A 16135-nucleotide genomic window follows, 5' to 3' on the forward strand; every position below is an offset into this window, starting at 1 on the left:
GTTGTTGCATGGGCTGTGTCTCAAATCCAACACATCCAGCGATGTTGGTCTTCGGCATGTGCAATGGAAGGTGGCAGAGCTACAGCGGTGTTTGTCAGACCAGGAGACATGCCGGGAAAAAAAAAAATCTGTTCTCTCACGAAGCGTCTGCAGTGTCCAAACGGTTGTGGCTAGAAACTATCTGAACACAAAATGTGTTCTTGGTTTTACTCTACAAACACCCACAAGCTTCACAGGACTAGTCTCATGTCTTAAACCCAAACACTTCTGTCAAATCCAAACTGTTTGAGCTACAAACTAAAAGGACCCCACCATCAAAATTCTGAGACTCTCACAAGACTCGTCTCAAGGTAACCCGGTAAAAAAAAAATGAATTTAAATGAATAGGATTTTATGGGCCAAGGGTTACACATGAAACCTTCAGACACCTCAAACCATACTTCCTTTTGATACATTGTTGGACATTCGGTTGTGCCACGTATGAACATGTTATTCAATGCGTTTAAGGCTAATAGCAGAAGCCCAAATTCAATGTTTCATCAAATATTTGAAAAAAATATACCTACAGGGGTCCTAAAATCCCAAATCAGATAGCTAAATGACCATCTTAAAAACCTATTCTAGATATTAAAAAAAAAAAAAACGTTTCCCTGAAGCAAATATGTTCCTTGTTGGGACTTGAGCTCAAACGGGGTGAGGTGCATGACCTTTTTAAGTTTGCATTTTCAATCACATGTTATAGCGCCACCATCTGGCCAATCAATATAATTTTGTAAATGCCAGCTCTCAATGGTTAGATGCATCATTCACCCAAATTGTCAAAAATCGGGCCACTGCGGTCTGAGATATTATCGCGCGTGACAAACGTACGAACGGACCAACCCACAGTCCACTACCCAATTTCATCGTGGGGGACAACAATCATAACCAATTCAGTATTCACCGTGCCGACAGACTCCCCATGCCGAGCTTCTTGGCCACGCCCTGTAAGGTCTTGACCGGGTTGACTCTTCCTCCCTCTCCAGCTCCAGCCTTGCCTCCCTTGCCTTTTTTCCCAGGCTTGGTGCCCTTGTTTTTGGGCTTGTCTCCGTCCCCTCGGGCCGATGGGGTCAGCGAGCGGTACACTTCCAGGGCCAAGCGGTCCCTAAGGTTGCCCTCATGGAAGCCCAGGTCCTGCAGGCTGCTGATCAGCTGCTCCTGCTCCGGGCCCTGTTGATTCTGACCGAAGACTCGAGGCCGGTGGCCCTGCACCAGCAGATCACAGGAGTCGGTGTAGATGAACTTCAGGACGTGCTCCAGCATCTCAGGGCTCACCGTCTCCACCACCAGCAGGTCACAGCCCACCGCATCCTCGCTCCTCCTCACCTCCCCGTCACCCTCCCCCCCGTCCGGCACCAGCTGCTTCCTGAAGAACTCGGACCTCATGGACAGGAGGTACTTGTGGGCGGGGAAGGTGCGGTCTCCAGCCTGCAGGGTCAAGTCGTGGATGCTGTCCGTCTCGTCCGCTTCCTCCAGCAGGCCCCGGAAGTGTTGGGAGAAGGAGGAGGGAGATACGCTGGGAATCTCAAACAGGCTGGGCGGGGGAAGGACAGAGATCAGACATTTTGTTCACGAATCAGGGTCATGTTCACTAGGCACGAAATGCTCCAAAACGTAGTTAAAAAGGGATGTACTATCTGAACTTCCCAACAAACACTTATTGTCCATTTCAAAACTTTTTGTTACGGTGTGGCCTAATAAAGACGACACAGTTAAAATGTTTTAAAAGGGTGCGACAACACACAGAGGAACAGTACCTGGTTTTAGGGTCAGACTGCAGCACCCCAAAGTTGCGTCCCTTGGAGTCCATGGTGATGCTGACCGCACGGTGGACATAGGGGAGCTTTTCCAAGCGGATTCGCTCGTACACAGTTCCACCCTCTGGGTAACCACACACCTCCACACTCCCATCTAAAGCACACAAGGGAGAAATGCTTTAGTAAAATGACAAAACGCAGTGATTCTAACTTACTTCCCAATGATTCAAATCCAAACAACTTCTGATTTATGCTGGGATGATAAACATCCTGAAGAACAGAGAAATAGTACACATTACTTACATTCCAGGGTGCAAAAGAGTACTTTTGAATCTAAGTCTTGTTTACTATTTTTCCATACTTCATGAAGTTCATCATCCACCATACATGTAAACGAGGAAAGTGAAAGAATACTGGTTGTCCTCAGAAGTATCATTGTGTCGTCGCTGAGCTATGAGAGTAAACCATTTTCTCAACTCACCTTTCTTCTCCACGCTCTTCCTGTACTCTCCGTGCCACTGTCCGCTGAAGCCCTCCCCTTCCTGTGTGACAAACATCATGTTGTTCCTGCTCAGGGCGATGTCTGACATGAACACCTGGCGCCCGTATGCCCACCTGCATTGTCTCACCGAACCGCCGACTGAGCGCCAGCAGAAAACCTGACGGAGAGCGAGAAATCAATTCAATAGCACTTTAGTAATCCAGAGGGACAATTAAAGGCATTGTCAGTCTGTGGTGACAACAAATGCATAGAATAAACATAGAACAACACACATCATCATCCAAACAGAAAAAAACTAAGTAATAAAGAACGGGATGAGATAATCAATGGCTCAAATACATCAGCTTGAGGGGTGATCATATGGAGTGAATCGTTTGAACATGAAGAATCCACCAACAAAATGACTGTAGCTCGTCACCACTAAGTAGTTGGTATTTTTCAATGTATTGGACCCAGCTGGTCCTTACCCTCCCAGCTTCATCCAGGGCCAGGATGGCCACCTTCTCTCCCCCTCCCTCATTCAGGACCTGGGGGTCCACACGATGGTCCAGGCTGCCTCCGCTCACAAGGACCTTCCGGATGTTCAGTTGTCTGAAAGAGAAACATCGGGCATGGGGAAAATATATAGATATATATTTTTTTTTTAAAGAGCATGACAGAATGATCATCACATATATCTCGCTCTCTCTCCTGTTAACCCATTATTGTCTATGCCCTGTTTAAGCCAGGAGGGGGGTAACTACTAAGCTATATGGAATTGTTTTAAGGTCATACCAATGATCATTTTACCATTTCATTTTTAAGACCCCATGAAGTATAAAAAAATGTTTTTCATAAATTTGCTAAACTTTCTAAAAACCTTTCATATTATAGGGTAGTCTGTAGATTGCAGAGATAAAAAAAGAAGGTCACATCCATTTTAGAATAAGGCTGTAACGTAACAAAAGGTGGAAAAAGTCAAGGGTTTGAATAATTTTCTAATGGCACTATACATATACATACTTTTGTGTATGTAGACACACATATAAATGTATGTAGACACACATATAAATTAGTGGACTCCGCCATTTCAGAACCACCCGTTGCCGACAGGTGTACAAAGTTGAGCACACAGACATGCAATCATCATTGACAAACAATGGCAGTAGAATGGCCTTACTGAAATGCTCAGTGACTCAACGTGCCACCATCATAGGGTGCCACCTTTCCAACAAATCAGTTGTCAAATTTCTGCACTGCTAGCGCTACCCCGGTCAACTGTAAGTCCTGTTATTGTGAAGTGGAAATGTCTCGGAGCAACAATGGTTCAGCCGCAAAGTGGTAGGCCACACAAGCTCACAGAACGGAACAGCGAGTGCTGAAGCACATAGCGTGTAAAAAATAGTCAGTCCTCGGTTGCAAAACTCACTACAGAGTTCCAAACTGCCTCTGGAAGCAACGTCAGCACAATAACTGTTCTTTGGGAGCTTCATGAAATGGGTTTCCATGGCCGAGCATCCGCACACAAGCCTAAGATCACCATGCGAAATGCCGAGCGTTGGCTGGAGTGGTGTAAAGCTCGCCACCATTGGACTCTGGAGCAGTGGAAACACGTTCTCTGGAGTGATGAATCACGCTTCACCATCTGGCAGTCCGACGGACACCAGGAGAACGCTACCTGCCCCAATGCATAGTGCCAACTGTAAAGATAGTAGGAGGAATAATGGTCTGGGGCTGTTTTTCATGCTTCAGGCCACGCCCCTTAGTTCCAGTGAAGGGAAATCTTAACGCTACAGCATACAATGACATTCTAGACGATTCTGTGCTTCCAACTTTGTGGCAACAATTTGCAAAAAGGCCCATTCCTGCCTCAGCATGACAATGACTCCGTGCACAAAGCGAGGTTCATACAGAAAATGGTTTGTCGGGATCGGTGTGGAAGAACTTGACTGGCCTGCAGAGAGCCCTGACCTCAACCCCATTGGACACCTTTGGGATGAATTAGAACGCCGAATGCGAGCCAGGCCTAATCACCCAACATCAGTGCCCGACCACACTAATGTTTGTGGCTGAATGGAAGCAAGTCCCCGCAGCAACGCTCCAACATCTAGTGGAAAGCCTTCCCAGAAGAGCGGAGGCTGTTTTAGCAGGGACCAACTCCATATTAATACCAATGATTTTGGAATGAGATGTTGGACGAGCAGGTGTCCACATACTTTTGGTCGTGTAGTGTACTTTCATAAATGAGAGCAAAACAACCAACATGTACGTGTTCATGAGAGTCTCACCTTGACACAGAGGGGTCATATTAGTATTTAGCCCAAACAGTTCTGACGCTACAGACAAAAGTTGGGAGTTGGGCTGTACTGACTTCAGACGACGCTTGTGTGGGTCGCAGAGTAAACACCATCGTGTTCGTGAGACTCATATTTCCATCGAGTGGTCATAATAGTTTGTAGGCCAAACCGGTCGGGTGCTCCAGACCGATATTCAGGATGTCTCCTGACAAACTGCGCTCTAGCTCTGTCACCGCAAATGCAGAAGTGTTAAATAGGCGGATGCGGTGGATTGAGACACATCCAATGCAAAACAGATCTCTCTAGCTTAAAGATAATTATTTTTAAATGGGGATTTTGTATTATGCTAATTCGATCAACGTCATCTCTCTCACATAAAGAAAATGTTATTTGGAATTCAGTCAATTCAGGAAGTAAACTGAAATGTGTATTCCAATTCTCCTCAATGAGAAACTGGAATTGCAGTTGACTTCCTGAGATGAAATGGAATTAACCGTGACCCTGGATGTCACTTCTCCACTATCGGTATAGTCACCTGGATGCCAACTTCTTGCACTGGTAGTCAGCTAGCAGGTAGACATCTCCCTTCTCGGTCACCACCAACGTTGCCCCATTACTGGCCACTGCCATGGCGATGGTGACGTCCTTGTGGTAGAGGGCAGACACCTGGCGAGGCGCGGTCACACACCTCTCCCCGTTGGGGTCCAACAGGTAGCCTAAAGGTCAAAAGTCAACCATCACCACGTATAAAGTCAAGGTAGGGGAATGATAGAGCATATCATTAGTTGCCTTGGCTTAACTTCAAAGTCATTGGAAACCAATGTTATGCTATGGTGTGCCAGTCATCATGACTTACCCAGCTGCCCTCCGTTCAGTCCCACTGTGTAGACAGCCTCCCTGGTCCACAGAACTGTGTGGAATCTCCCCGCTGCTACACCAATAACAGTCCTGCCTTTAAGAGTCTTGGAGAATACCTACATCCCATTGGACAAGACCAACATCAGTCAACAACCAATCCACACTAATTCAGCTTCCCTCAGATTCAAGTGTCTGCTGTGTACATGTTTGTCTTCTGATGCATTGGATTTGTTCATGCAATTGTTATAACAAACACACACATATATATTGCTAAATGAGGCCCCAGGAGTTTTTTCCTTAGCTTGTCCTACTCCGCTCACGTGGTTAGGGACAACGCCCCATCTAGCTGCCTAGCTATCTAGTCTGTGGGCACCATGCCTGGCCAGGTGTCTCTCTTACCTGTTTGGGCAGGTGGCTGGAGGCGGGCGGGGGAGCCAGTCCCAGCTGGTGGAAGGTGTTGAGGCCAAAGGTGTAGACATAGCCCTCCTCGGTCAGCACCACCGTGTGGTCCTTGGCTGCAGCCACCTGGGAGCAGTGATGAGACAGGAGCCCCTCCACCATCCGAGGAACCTGACCGATGATAAAAATCCACAGCCCTATTTCACTTTGAATAGTACGTTTTTTTTTTTTATATGTCAAATACTTTGAACGTTTGCTTGAGCCTGCCCTGGAGTGCCTTCAAAAACGGAGCAATATTGAAGTTGACACTTTTGGGACGATTCCACTGGTTACATTGTGCCAGACAAGCTCAAACACATTTTTTAAAAAGTATTTCAAACACAGGTTTAGCACAGGTGTGCAAACCAACCCCAGGTACACTCAGGGTGGAGTGGTTACAGCTCATCAAGCTAGAAGCAGGTGAACAGAGTTAAACAGACATACAGGAAGTAGCCTAGCAGTTAAGAGTGCTGGTCCAGTAACCAAAAGGTTGCTGGTTCGAATCAGAGCCAATTGGGTGAAAAAAAACTGTCAATGTGCCCTTGAGAAAGGCACTTAACCCTAATTGCTCCTGGGTCGCTGTCAATAATGGCTGATCCCCTCTCGAAGGGTGTCTCAGGGGGAGTGGGATATGCAAAAAAAAAAAAAAAAAAAAAAATTCACACATGGGTAGAATATACACTTATGTGACCAATAAAATTTGATAGGTCAGATATATAGTATTCTCACCAGATATGTCTGTTCGTCCCCGTGTCCCAGCCGACCTCCCTGTCCGTGTCCACATGTATACACCTGCCCCTTCTGAGACAGGAACACGGAGTGGAACTTACACAGCACCACCTGAGAGGAAAGGAAACACATTTTTTGGGGTAATCAATAATGTAGGTCTATTCAGTGAGACAATTTTGCTCCACTGTCAAATTCTCATCACAAGAACTCGAAGAAAAAGACCGCAGCATGTTTGATTGATTGTTGATTGATTTCCGTGGCCAAACTAAGCCCTCTCGTAGTAATAGTCAAATAGTGGTGGTACTATAGGCCGGGGCACAAGTGGAAAAGTAAACATCATTACTAATGCATTGTCCCCTCCAGCTCTCAATAGGGCGAAGGGGATGTTTCCCCGATGTATCACATTGATAACGAGACAGCCCCCCACACATACCCGGCTCATTTAATTAAAGCATGTCATACTGGGATAAATATTTAACCCCTAGCACCTGTTGGACTGTGGGCAGGTTGCACTGAGAACAAAGGCTCTGCCTCCATGTAGGGGTACCAGTAGGTCACTGAGAGGTCTTGAAATGGGATCTGCTCCCCACTGAGCAAAGGTCATGAAAATGCACAGGTCATGAAAATGTGTATAAAATGTAGACGCTAAAACAGCAACCTGCCATAAGACAATAATGAAACTTAGATCAACTCAAAAGTTGAGTCATTACCTTTCAATATTACATCGGATATAGCTATGACGTATCTAACCCAAAGACTTTAGTCAAAATCTGTACTTAACTAGGAATGCATGCCACCCTATGACATCATGAGCTGTAGCAGAGCACGAGAGCTGAAGATGTCATAGGAATGAATTCCCTAGCATAGCTTCCTGTGAAAAGGTCCTTCCTGTCAAGAGACTAAATAACCGCTGGAAAACAGTTCTAACCATAGTTAGGGCCTACATCTCCACAAAATGACCTCATAGATCTCTACAACAAAGTTATCTTACAAGGTTTCTTCCTCAGACCTCTCAGCACCATCTATACCAGTGATGGATTCTGGGTTCTAACTCCTAAACTTGGAATAGGGTTAATTATCAGGTATCATATTGAGTGCTTAGGTTTAGAGGGTCTACACCAGAAGTGAATGGTTATCTGTAGGAGGAAGATGTATGAGGGGTGCAATTAAGCTTGGAATGTGCCGAGTGCAGGGGAAACGATCACGTGGCAGCACTGATATAGCTTTCATATTGTTCTTACGCTGATAATTAGAACACCAGGGATCGTCAACTAGATTCAGCCGCGGCCCGATATGTTTTTGAGCAGATGTTCAGGGGCCGGAACCTAATTCAAAATAATATGTAGACCGCAAATTGACCGCAAGAAGCCCAAACAGATAATGTTTGACTAAAACATTCATTTCAAACCTTGCTTAAATTTGTATACGATCACATCTCTATTACGCACAGGAATACTTGGAACAGATTTATTAAAATCACTTGGAGCTGATTTCCTGTTGTTTTTACAGTCTTATGTCCAACAATGAAAATATATATTTTTTAGACTCCAAAAACTTGGGGGCCAAATGAAAGAATGGGCCACAAGTTGGGGAACCCTGCTCTGTACTAAAGAAAGAGAAACTGGGCAGTAACACAGGTGCTGTCTGGTGCCAATAGCCTTAATAACTCTAAGGGCCTCCACATGGCCATCAGGGACACTGTAGAGGGGACCGCACATAAGGCTAACGTGGGTTTAACCATGCAGAGCTGAGCTAGACAAAGCCAGACACAGAACCCAAGCCCAGTGCACCTGTCCTACTCCTCTGTCATTCACACTCTCACTAAAAAGGAGCTTAGAATTTATATTTCAATTTCTAAAACCCCCAAATCCAGTGATAGGAGGACAATGATGTCAGTCAGTGTTTCCCCGGTATTGATTTAGCAGCGGCGCATTGCCTCTAAACTGTTGCCACCACAGCAATGAAAAAAAAGGGACAGTAAAAACACACAATATATATACATATACACACACATACAGTGCCTTGCGAAAGTATTCGGCCCCCTTGAACTTTGCGACCTTTTGCCACATTTCAGGCTTCAAACATAAAGATATAAAACTGTATTTTTTTGTGAAGAATCAACAACAAGTGGGACACAATCATGAAGTGGAACGACATTTATTGGATATTTCAAACTTTTTTAACAAATCAAAAACTGAAAAATTGGGGGTGCAAAATTATTCAGCCCCCTTAACTGATGACGGGTTAGGGTTCCCATTTGGGAACGATCCCTTCCGACATTAACTGGGACGTGGCGCATGGAACGCAAAAATATTCTTAGAAATATTTAACCTCCACACATTAAGTTACTACTTTGTAGAGCCACCTTTTGCTGCGATTACAGCTGTAAGTCGCTTGGGGTATGTCTCTATCAGTTTTGCACATCGAGAGACTCAGTGAGGTTGGATGGAGAGCATTTGTGAACAGCAGTTTTCAGTTCTTTTCACAGATTCTCGATTGGATTCAGGTCTGGACTTTGACTTGGCCATTCTAACACCTGGATATGTTTATTTTTGAACCATTCCATTGTAGATTTTGCTTTATGTTTTGGATCATTGTCTTGTTGGAAGACAAATCTCTGTCCCAGTCTCAGGTCTTTTGCAGACTCCATCAGGTTTTTTCTTCCAGAATGGTCCTGTATTTGGCTCCATCCATCTTCCCATCAATTTTAACCATCTTCCCTGTCCCTGCTGAAGAAAAGCAGGCCCAAACCATGATGCTGCGACCACCATGTTTGACAGTGGGGATAGGGTGTGTCCAGGGTGATGAGCTGTGTTGCTTTTACGCCAAACATAAAGTTTTGCATTGTTGCCAAAAAGTTCAATTTTGGTTTCATCTGACCAGAGCACCTTCTTCCACATGTTTGGTGTGTCTCCCAGGTGGCTTGTGGCAAACTTTAAATGACACTTTTTATGGATATCTTTAAGAAATGGCTTCATCTTGCCACTCTTCCATAAAGGCCAGATTTGTGCAATATACGACTGATTGTTGTCCTATGGACAGAGTCTCCCACCTCAGCTGTAGATCTCTGCAGTTCATCCAGAGTGATCATGGGCCTCTTGGCTGCATCTCTGATCAGTCTTCTCCTTGTATGAGCTGAAAGTTTAGAGGGACGGCCAGGTCTTGGTAGATTTGCAGTGGTCTGATACTCCTTCCATTTCAATATTATCGCTTGCACAGTGCTCCTTGGGATGTTTAAAGCTTGGGAAATCTTTTTGTATCCAAATCCGGCTTTAAACTTCTTCAAAACAGTATCTCGGACCTGCCTGGTGTGTTCCTTGTTCTTCATGATGCTCTCTGCGCTTTTAACGGACCTCTGAGACTATCACAGTGCAGGTGCATTTATACGGAGACTTGATTACACACAGGTGGATTGTATTTATCATCATTAGTCATTTAGGTCAACATTGGATCATTCAGAGATCCTCACTGAACTTCTGGAGAGAGTTTGCTGCACTGAAAGTAAAGGGTCTGAATAATTTTGCACACCCAATTTTTCAGTTTTTGATTTGTTAAAAAAGTTTGAAATATCCAATAAATGAGTGTGTCCCACTTGTTGTTGATTCTTCACAAAAAAATACAGTTTTATATCTTTATGTTTGAAGCCTGAAATGTGGCAAAAGGTCGCAAAGTTCAAGGGGGCCGAATACTTTCGCAAGGCAATGTAGATACATACATACCGATGCTAGTGATAACAGTCTTCTGGTAGATTTAAAGGCTTTCCCCAAAACATACTCAACTATATGTTAAGTTAAAAGTAGCCTATGCCTACCTGGTAGAATGATTTCATGATTATTTGCGTCAATCCAGTGGGCATTTGTTTTGCCAACTCCATCACGTGTGCTACAGAAAAACACTGCAAACTAACAGTGCTAGGTGCATGTGCACTCTAATTAAAAGGTAACTACACATAAGACAGACTTCAAAAGTGGTCTCCTGATCTGATTTTAGCTTCGTTACAAGAGAGCTACATAATAGCCAGTTACCATTGCTGTGATTTTACCCCTTATACCGTACACAACCACCCAATAAGAACAATGCCAACACCTTTGTTTCCTAGTTCCTACCCATGCCCGTTGTTCCCAGGAGAACAGCCTGTAGTGAGGGAATATCCCAGGAGGGGGTCTGTTCTGCCAAGAGGGGGGGTGGGGGGGCTGTTATCCAGGAGACCCAAACGGGACAACCGTGTTTACATAAGCATTGTTGTGATGGATCCCCCTGGTGAGCCATATATTGAGGCCAAGTCTGTGTGGAGGGAGGAGGCCCCAGGAGACTAGGATGTTGAAGGTGGGGAAGCCCTATCATGACTCATGTGACTATCTAATAGCTGGTGGCAAACAGAGGCAGAACACCTCCCCTTAAGAGGAAAGGAACAGAGCATAGACTGCAAATAATTAAAGAGAACAGTTATTGGATCTCTATAGTAGTCAGTTTGTTTACCTGTTTGACGTAAACCCTGGTACGGGCAAACAGATCCACAATCTCCGGGTGATGCCTGCTCTCCTGGTTCCCGTGCCCCAGACTGAAATTGGTGTTGTTACCCCAGGTATAAACCTCAGTGGGGTCTGAGAGAGAGAAAACAAAAGTTACAAAACAATGTTTGTCACAGCCAAGTCTAGTGATGCACAAATATCACATTTTTGGCCAATACCGATATTTTCCTTGCCAACAAAACCCGATACCGATATTTGCGCAAAATTAGCCCAGCGTGGTCCAGGCCCTCATTGTAAATAAGATTTTGTTCTTAACTGACTTGCCTAGTTAAATAAAGGTTACACACACACCACACTGACCAAAAAGTTATTTTGTTGGCATTTACGTATGTCCCCATTACCAGTAAAACATCATCAAAACCTATTTCTTTCACTTACTTGCTGTGCCATTTTGTTGTTCATTTATTCAGTCGTTTCATTCTCCACCAGGATTTCTACAGAACGTCGTATGGGTCTTTGCGTGTCAAAAAAGATACGTCACATAACGCCAATCTGTTTCAGTAGCTATAGTTAGCTAGCGTCGGCCGATACCGATGTTGGCATTTTTAGCTAATATCGTCCGATTCCGATGTTCACAGATATATCGTGCATCCCTAGCCAAGACTTCCAACACCATTTTCTACAGGTAAACGACAACGATTGACAGCAGTCTTTACCATGTGCTTTAAAGAAACATCCGCCTTTTCACTTTTTAGTCATGCATTGTCTAAATGAGAGATGGATATGAAACGATAAGCGATCCTCACCCGTCTTCGTAAACACCACGTGTGCTGGTCTGTCCTTCATGGTTAAGTCCAGGACAGAGAGGCCCTCCTTATCCTGGGTGGAGAGAATGCCACCATGCTGCAACACAGAAGCACCATTCTCGACTAGGGCCAGTATACTATTTCCCTATAACTATATCTAGCTGTAAGTGATGTAGCAGTTAAGAATAGAGTAGCAATCATTTAAAGTGGCAAGAAAAAGTATGTGAACCCTTTGGAACTACCTGGATTTCTGCATAAATTGGTACTAAAATTTGATTTGATTTTCATCTAAGTCACAACAATATGCAAACACAATGTGCTAAAACTAATAAACACACATTATTGTATGTCTTGTCTATATTGAAAACATAATTTAAACATTCACAGCGTAGATTGAGTATGAGAGTATGTGAAATCCTAGGCGAATGACTTCTCCAAAAGCTAATTGGAGTCAGGAGTCAGCTAACCTGGAACACAATCAATGAGACGAGATTAAAGATGTTGGTTAGAGCTGCCCTGCCCTGTAAAAAAAAAACAGACAAAATTTGAGTTTGCGATTTACAAGAGGCATTGCCTGATGTGAGCCATGCCTCGAACAAAAGAGATCTCAGAAGACCTAAGACTAAGAATTATTGACTTGCATAAAGCTGTAAAGGGTTACAAAAGTATCTCAAAGCCTTGATGTTCATCAGTCCACGGTTAGAAAAATAGTCTATAAATGGAGAAAGTTCAGCACTGTTGCTACTCTCCCTAGAAGTGGCCGTCCTGCAAAGATGACTGCAAGAGCACAGCGCAGAATGCTCAATGAGGTTAAGAAGAATCCCAGAATATCAGCTAAAGACTTACAGAAGTCTCTGGAACATGCTAACATCTCTTTTGATGAGTCCTCAATACGTAAAACACTAAATAAGAATGGTGTTGATGGGAGGGCACCACGGAAGAAGCCACTGCTGTCCAAAAAAAATATTGCTGCACGCCTGAAGTTCGCAAAAGAGCTCCTGGATGTTCCACAGCGCTAATGGCAAAATATTCTATGGCCAGATGAAACTAAAGTTGAGTTGTTTGGAAGGAACACACAGCATTGTGTGGAGAATAAAAAAAACAGCACAGCACACCAATACCAGAACCATTCCCCAACTGTAAAGTTACTAAAGTACAGTGGAGGGAGCATCATGGTTTGGGTCTGCTTTGCTGCCTCAGGGCCTGGACAGCTTGCTATCGTCAACGGAAAAATGAAGTCCCAAGTTTATCAAGACATTTTGCAGGGCCATCTGTCTGCCAATTGAAGCTCAATAGAATTGGGTGATGCAACAGGACAACGACACAAAACAAACCAAATCAACAACAAAATACTGACCTCAACCTGATTGAGATGCTGTGGCATGACCTCAAGAGAGCGGTTCACACCAGACATCCCAAGAAAATTTCTGAACTGAAACGGTTTTGTTTAGAGGAATTGTCCCAAATTCCTCCTGACCGTTGTGCAGGTCTGATCCGCAACTACAGAAAACATTTGGTTGAGGTTATTGCTGGCAAAGGAGGGTCAACCAGTTATAAAATCCAAGGTTCACATACTTGTTCAGAATTCCAGAAAATACAAAAAGGGTTCACATACTTTTTCTTGCCACTGTATGTAGAGGCCAAAGGAAGCCCAGTCATCTAAACATTAGTTCTGAATCAGAGGGAGACTCACCTTAATGAGTGACATGAGGCAGTGAATGTGTCCGTAGAAGACACTGCGGTGCAGTGCGGTCCAGCCAGACTCCTTGTCCTTCACCATGAGGTCAGGGCTCTTGCTCTCCAGCATCCACTCCAGCAGGGCCCTCTTGCCCAGTGAGGCGGCCAGGTGCAGGGCCGTGCGACCGAAGGCGTCCCTCAGTGTGGCCGCGTTGTGGCAGTGGGCGTTGAGGAAGGCCCGCAGGCTCCCCTCTGAACCCCGCGTCAGCGCCGCCACCACTTCATCTGCATGCCGCACGGAGCGGCATTTTGGCGTGCAGTCCGGGTTTGCCATCACCACGCTCATCCTGAGAGACTTCTAAACTTTGGAGTAAACTCCCCACTCTAAAGCAGCAAACTTACCCAATCACGGAGACCCTGCTCCCCCCACTCTAAAACAAACACTGAAACAGCAACAAACCCTAAGAGAATGCTTTAGGTCAAGTCAATGTGACTTTGAAATTATAATGTTTTGTAAGTAGCTGCTCTCTGAAGAAAATAGAAAAAGGTGGGAGATTGTTATGGGGTGCTAGAATTGTGCTTGTGTTGAGATTCCACAGCACCCTAGCAACCCCATGGCCTTGTTTTAGGTCATCTTAGTCCACAATGTAGACCCAAAGCTCAACACAGCAAAATGTGTTAGAAATATACAATGGCATCAGGAATTCAATAAACGTATATATAAATTCTACACTTATATAAAATACAAATATACTATAAATATATTACAAAAAATATTCTCTCCTTTTCCAACTTCAAAAAAAAATATATACAATATTTTACAAAAGGCAGGTTCAATAACCCTCCAGAAAGTCCCTTCAAATAGTCCATCAAAATTGAGGGGAAAGACCCCCTTTCCCCCCCAAAAAACACACAAAACCCTTCTCAAAACTCCATAATTGTATTGGGAACCTGGGGAATAAAGGGTGGACAAAGTTATTAGTTGTAAAACACTGGAAGCACATGCAAGGTAGAGAAAACAACTGGATTCATAGCTACACAACATAAACCTGGCATGTACTAAATGTCTGTCCACAATGCCACAGAACAGGCCTATTCAAAGTGCCAAGAACAAATGCATGCTCTGGAAAATCCAACATAACCATCTTGCTCTTTAACTGTACTATGCTATATGGCTTTTTAGGTTTTAACCGTTTAATCTATGTTGAAAGGTCAACAGAGGTCAGAGTGCAGTTCAGCACCCAAGATAGGCAGGGACAGCCAGCAAGGATCAATTGACTTGACCCTACTATACCTATAATAGTAGTCCAGCTAAGCTATGTCTATTGACTCCAGGCCAAAAATACTGCACAAAAGTTTTAGTAACACGAAAAAAAAATAATAATAATGGTATCAAAATAGGAACATGCAACAGTTTGAAACGGACTGTTTTCACAACATGCACAGCTTGGAGTTGTGAAAGTGAAAAACATGTTTTTAGAGATAATAAAAAAGGTATTTAAATAAAGATGCATTGGTCTGCAAAATACCTGTCAGATGTATGGTGTGCATTAGATGTCCACGGTGTAGTTAACATAGCTAACATGTTGATTAGCTACGTAGCGAAGTTAGTAGCGGATCCAGTCGTTGCTGCTTCCATCTAGCATACTTGCTACTTAGTACAACTATGTTATTAACTAGTTAGCTAACGTTAAGTCTCTTAGGAGACTAGTACCAGACATTAGGCCTACAATTGTTTACTCACTGGGCAGCTAGCTACAATGTAATCCAGTGGTATTACAACTAGTTATATGCATGTACACCATGATTTAACAGTTTCCTACAAGCGAATGAAGCGTTCATTCTCTAAATCCTGGCTAGTTACCTACTACATTGACAGCTAGCGAGCATTTGAACTTGGCTAACTGTAAATTAGCTACAAACCATTAACATATTGGACAATCTCAAATACTTTAATCTAAATTAAAACTTGTTATATACGTATTGTTGGTTTGTTACCCTGATGTGACCATCGAGATCTGAATGATGCTACTGACACATCATCGCTAAACTCAGTTAAATTAGCAATGCTAGCGAGTTGCAGTGAAAATAGATTGCCACGATCACATTCCGCTTTCTCACCTGCCGCTAGATGAAGACGAAAGTGGTGATGAAGCTTGCTCCAACGGTACACACCGACAATGTCATCGTTTCAAAAATATGCATCGCTAAAAGCTCTTATTAAACCTGGATATTTGGCCAGAACAAACCTACTCCGCAGTTTTGTAAGGATCCAAAAAAGAAGGGTGGCTGGGTAACACGGAGACTTCTGATTGGTTGAGAGATCTTACAATCCCGTTTTCAATTGGACAGTGTCATTGCGTCACGAAAGTCTGATCGAGATCTCATAGGTCTGGTTGCATTTGTCAATGTGGAATTGATTAAGCGCTTTAAATGGTAAACTCGGCACATGTACTGAATGACTGCATTAAAAATATGAACACCGATATGTGCAGCAGTCACGGGAGAACGTATATCTTCTAGACACATATGTAAGTCCTTGATATAGCGCCCCCTGTCACAGATGATTGGCACACCGTCA

The 16135-nt window shown here is 43.9% G+C and overlaps 1 protein-coding gene across 2 annotated transcripts in view; it reads right to left on the bottom strand.

The window, feature by feature from the left end:
- LOC112232560 (inhibitor of Bruton tyrosine kinase) overlaps window positions 1-15853 on the bottom strand; it is a 36686-nt gene extending 20833 nt beyond the window's left edge. Inside the window, exons 1-12 of one of the 2 annotated variants that reach the window (XM_024399608.2) lie at window positions 15676-15853; window positions 13571-14505; window positions 11878-11974; window positions 11079-11203; window positions 6600-6710; window positions 5832-6002; window positions 5431-5548; window positions 5110-5290; window positions 2766-2889; window positions 2278-2455; window positions 1797-1950; window positions 944-1573 (exon numbers count right to left, since the gene is read on the bottom strand). In XM_024399608.2, the coding sequence (XP_024255376.2) occupies window positions 944-1573; window positions 1797-1950; window positions 2278-2455; window positions 2766-2889; window positions 5110-5290; window positions 5431-5548; window positions 5832-6002; window positions 6600-6710; window positions 11079-11203; window positions 11878-11974; window positions 13571-13900 (2219 nt within the window). In that variant the 5' untranslated portion in view covers window positions 13901-14505; window positions 15676-15853. Of the gene's footprint in view, window positions 1-943; window positions 1574-1796; window positions 1951-2277; window positions 2456-2765; window positions 2890-5109; window positions 5291-5430; window positions 5549-5831; window positions 6003-6430; window positions 6468-6599; window positions 6711-11078; window positions 11204-11877; window positions 11975-13570; window positions 14506-15675 lie in introns of those variants that run through there. The other variant, XM_042313592.1, reaches the window with a different exon arrangement.
- Window positions 15854-16135: the final 282 nt, after the last annotated feature.

The sequence above is a fragment of the Oncorhynchus tshawytscha genome, linkage group LG03, assembly GCF_018296145.1.
Source record: "Oncorhynchus tshawytscha isolate Ot180627B linkage group LG03, Otsh_v2.0, whole genome shotgun sequence".
NCBI lineage: Eukaryota > Metazoa > Chordata > Actinopteri > Salmoniformes > Salmonidae > Oncorhynchus > Oncorhynchus tshawytscha.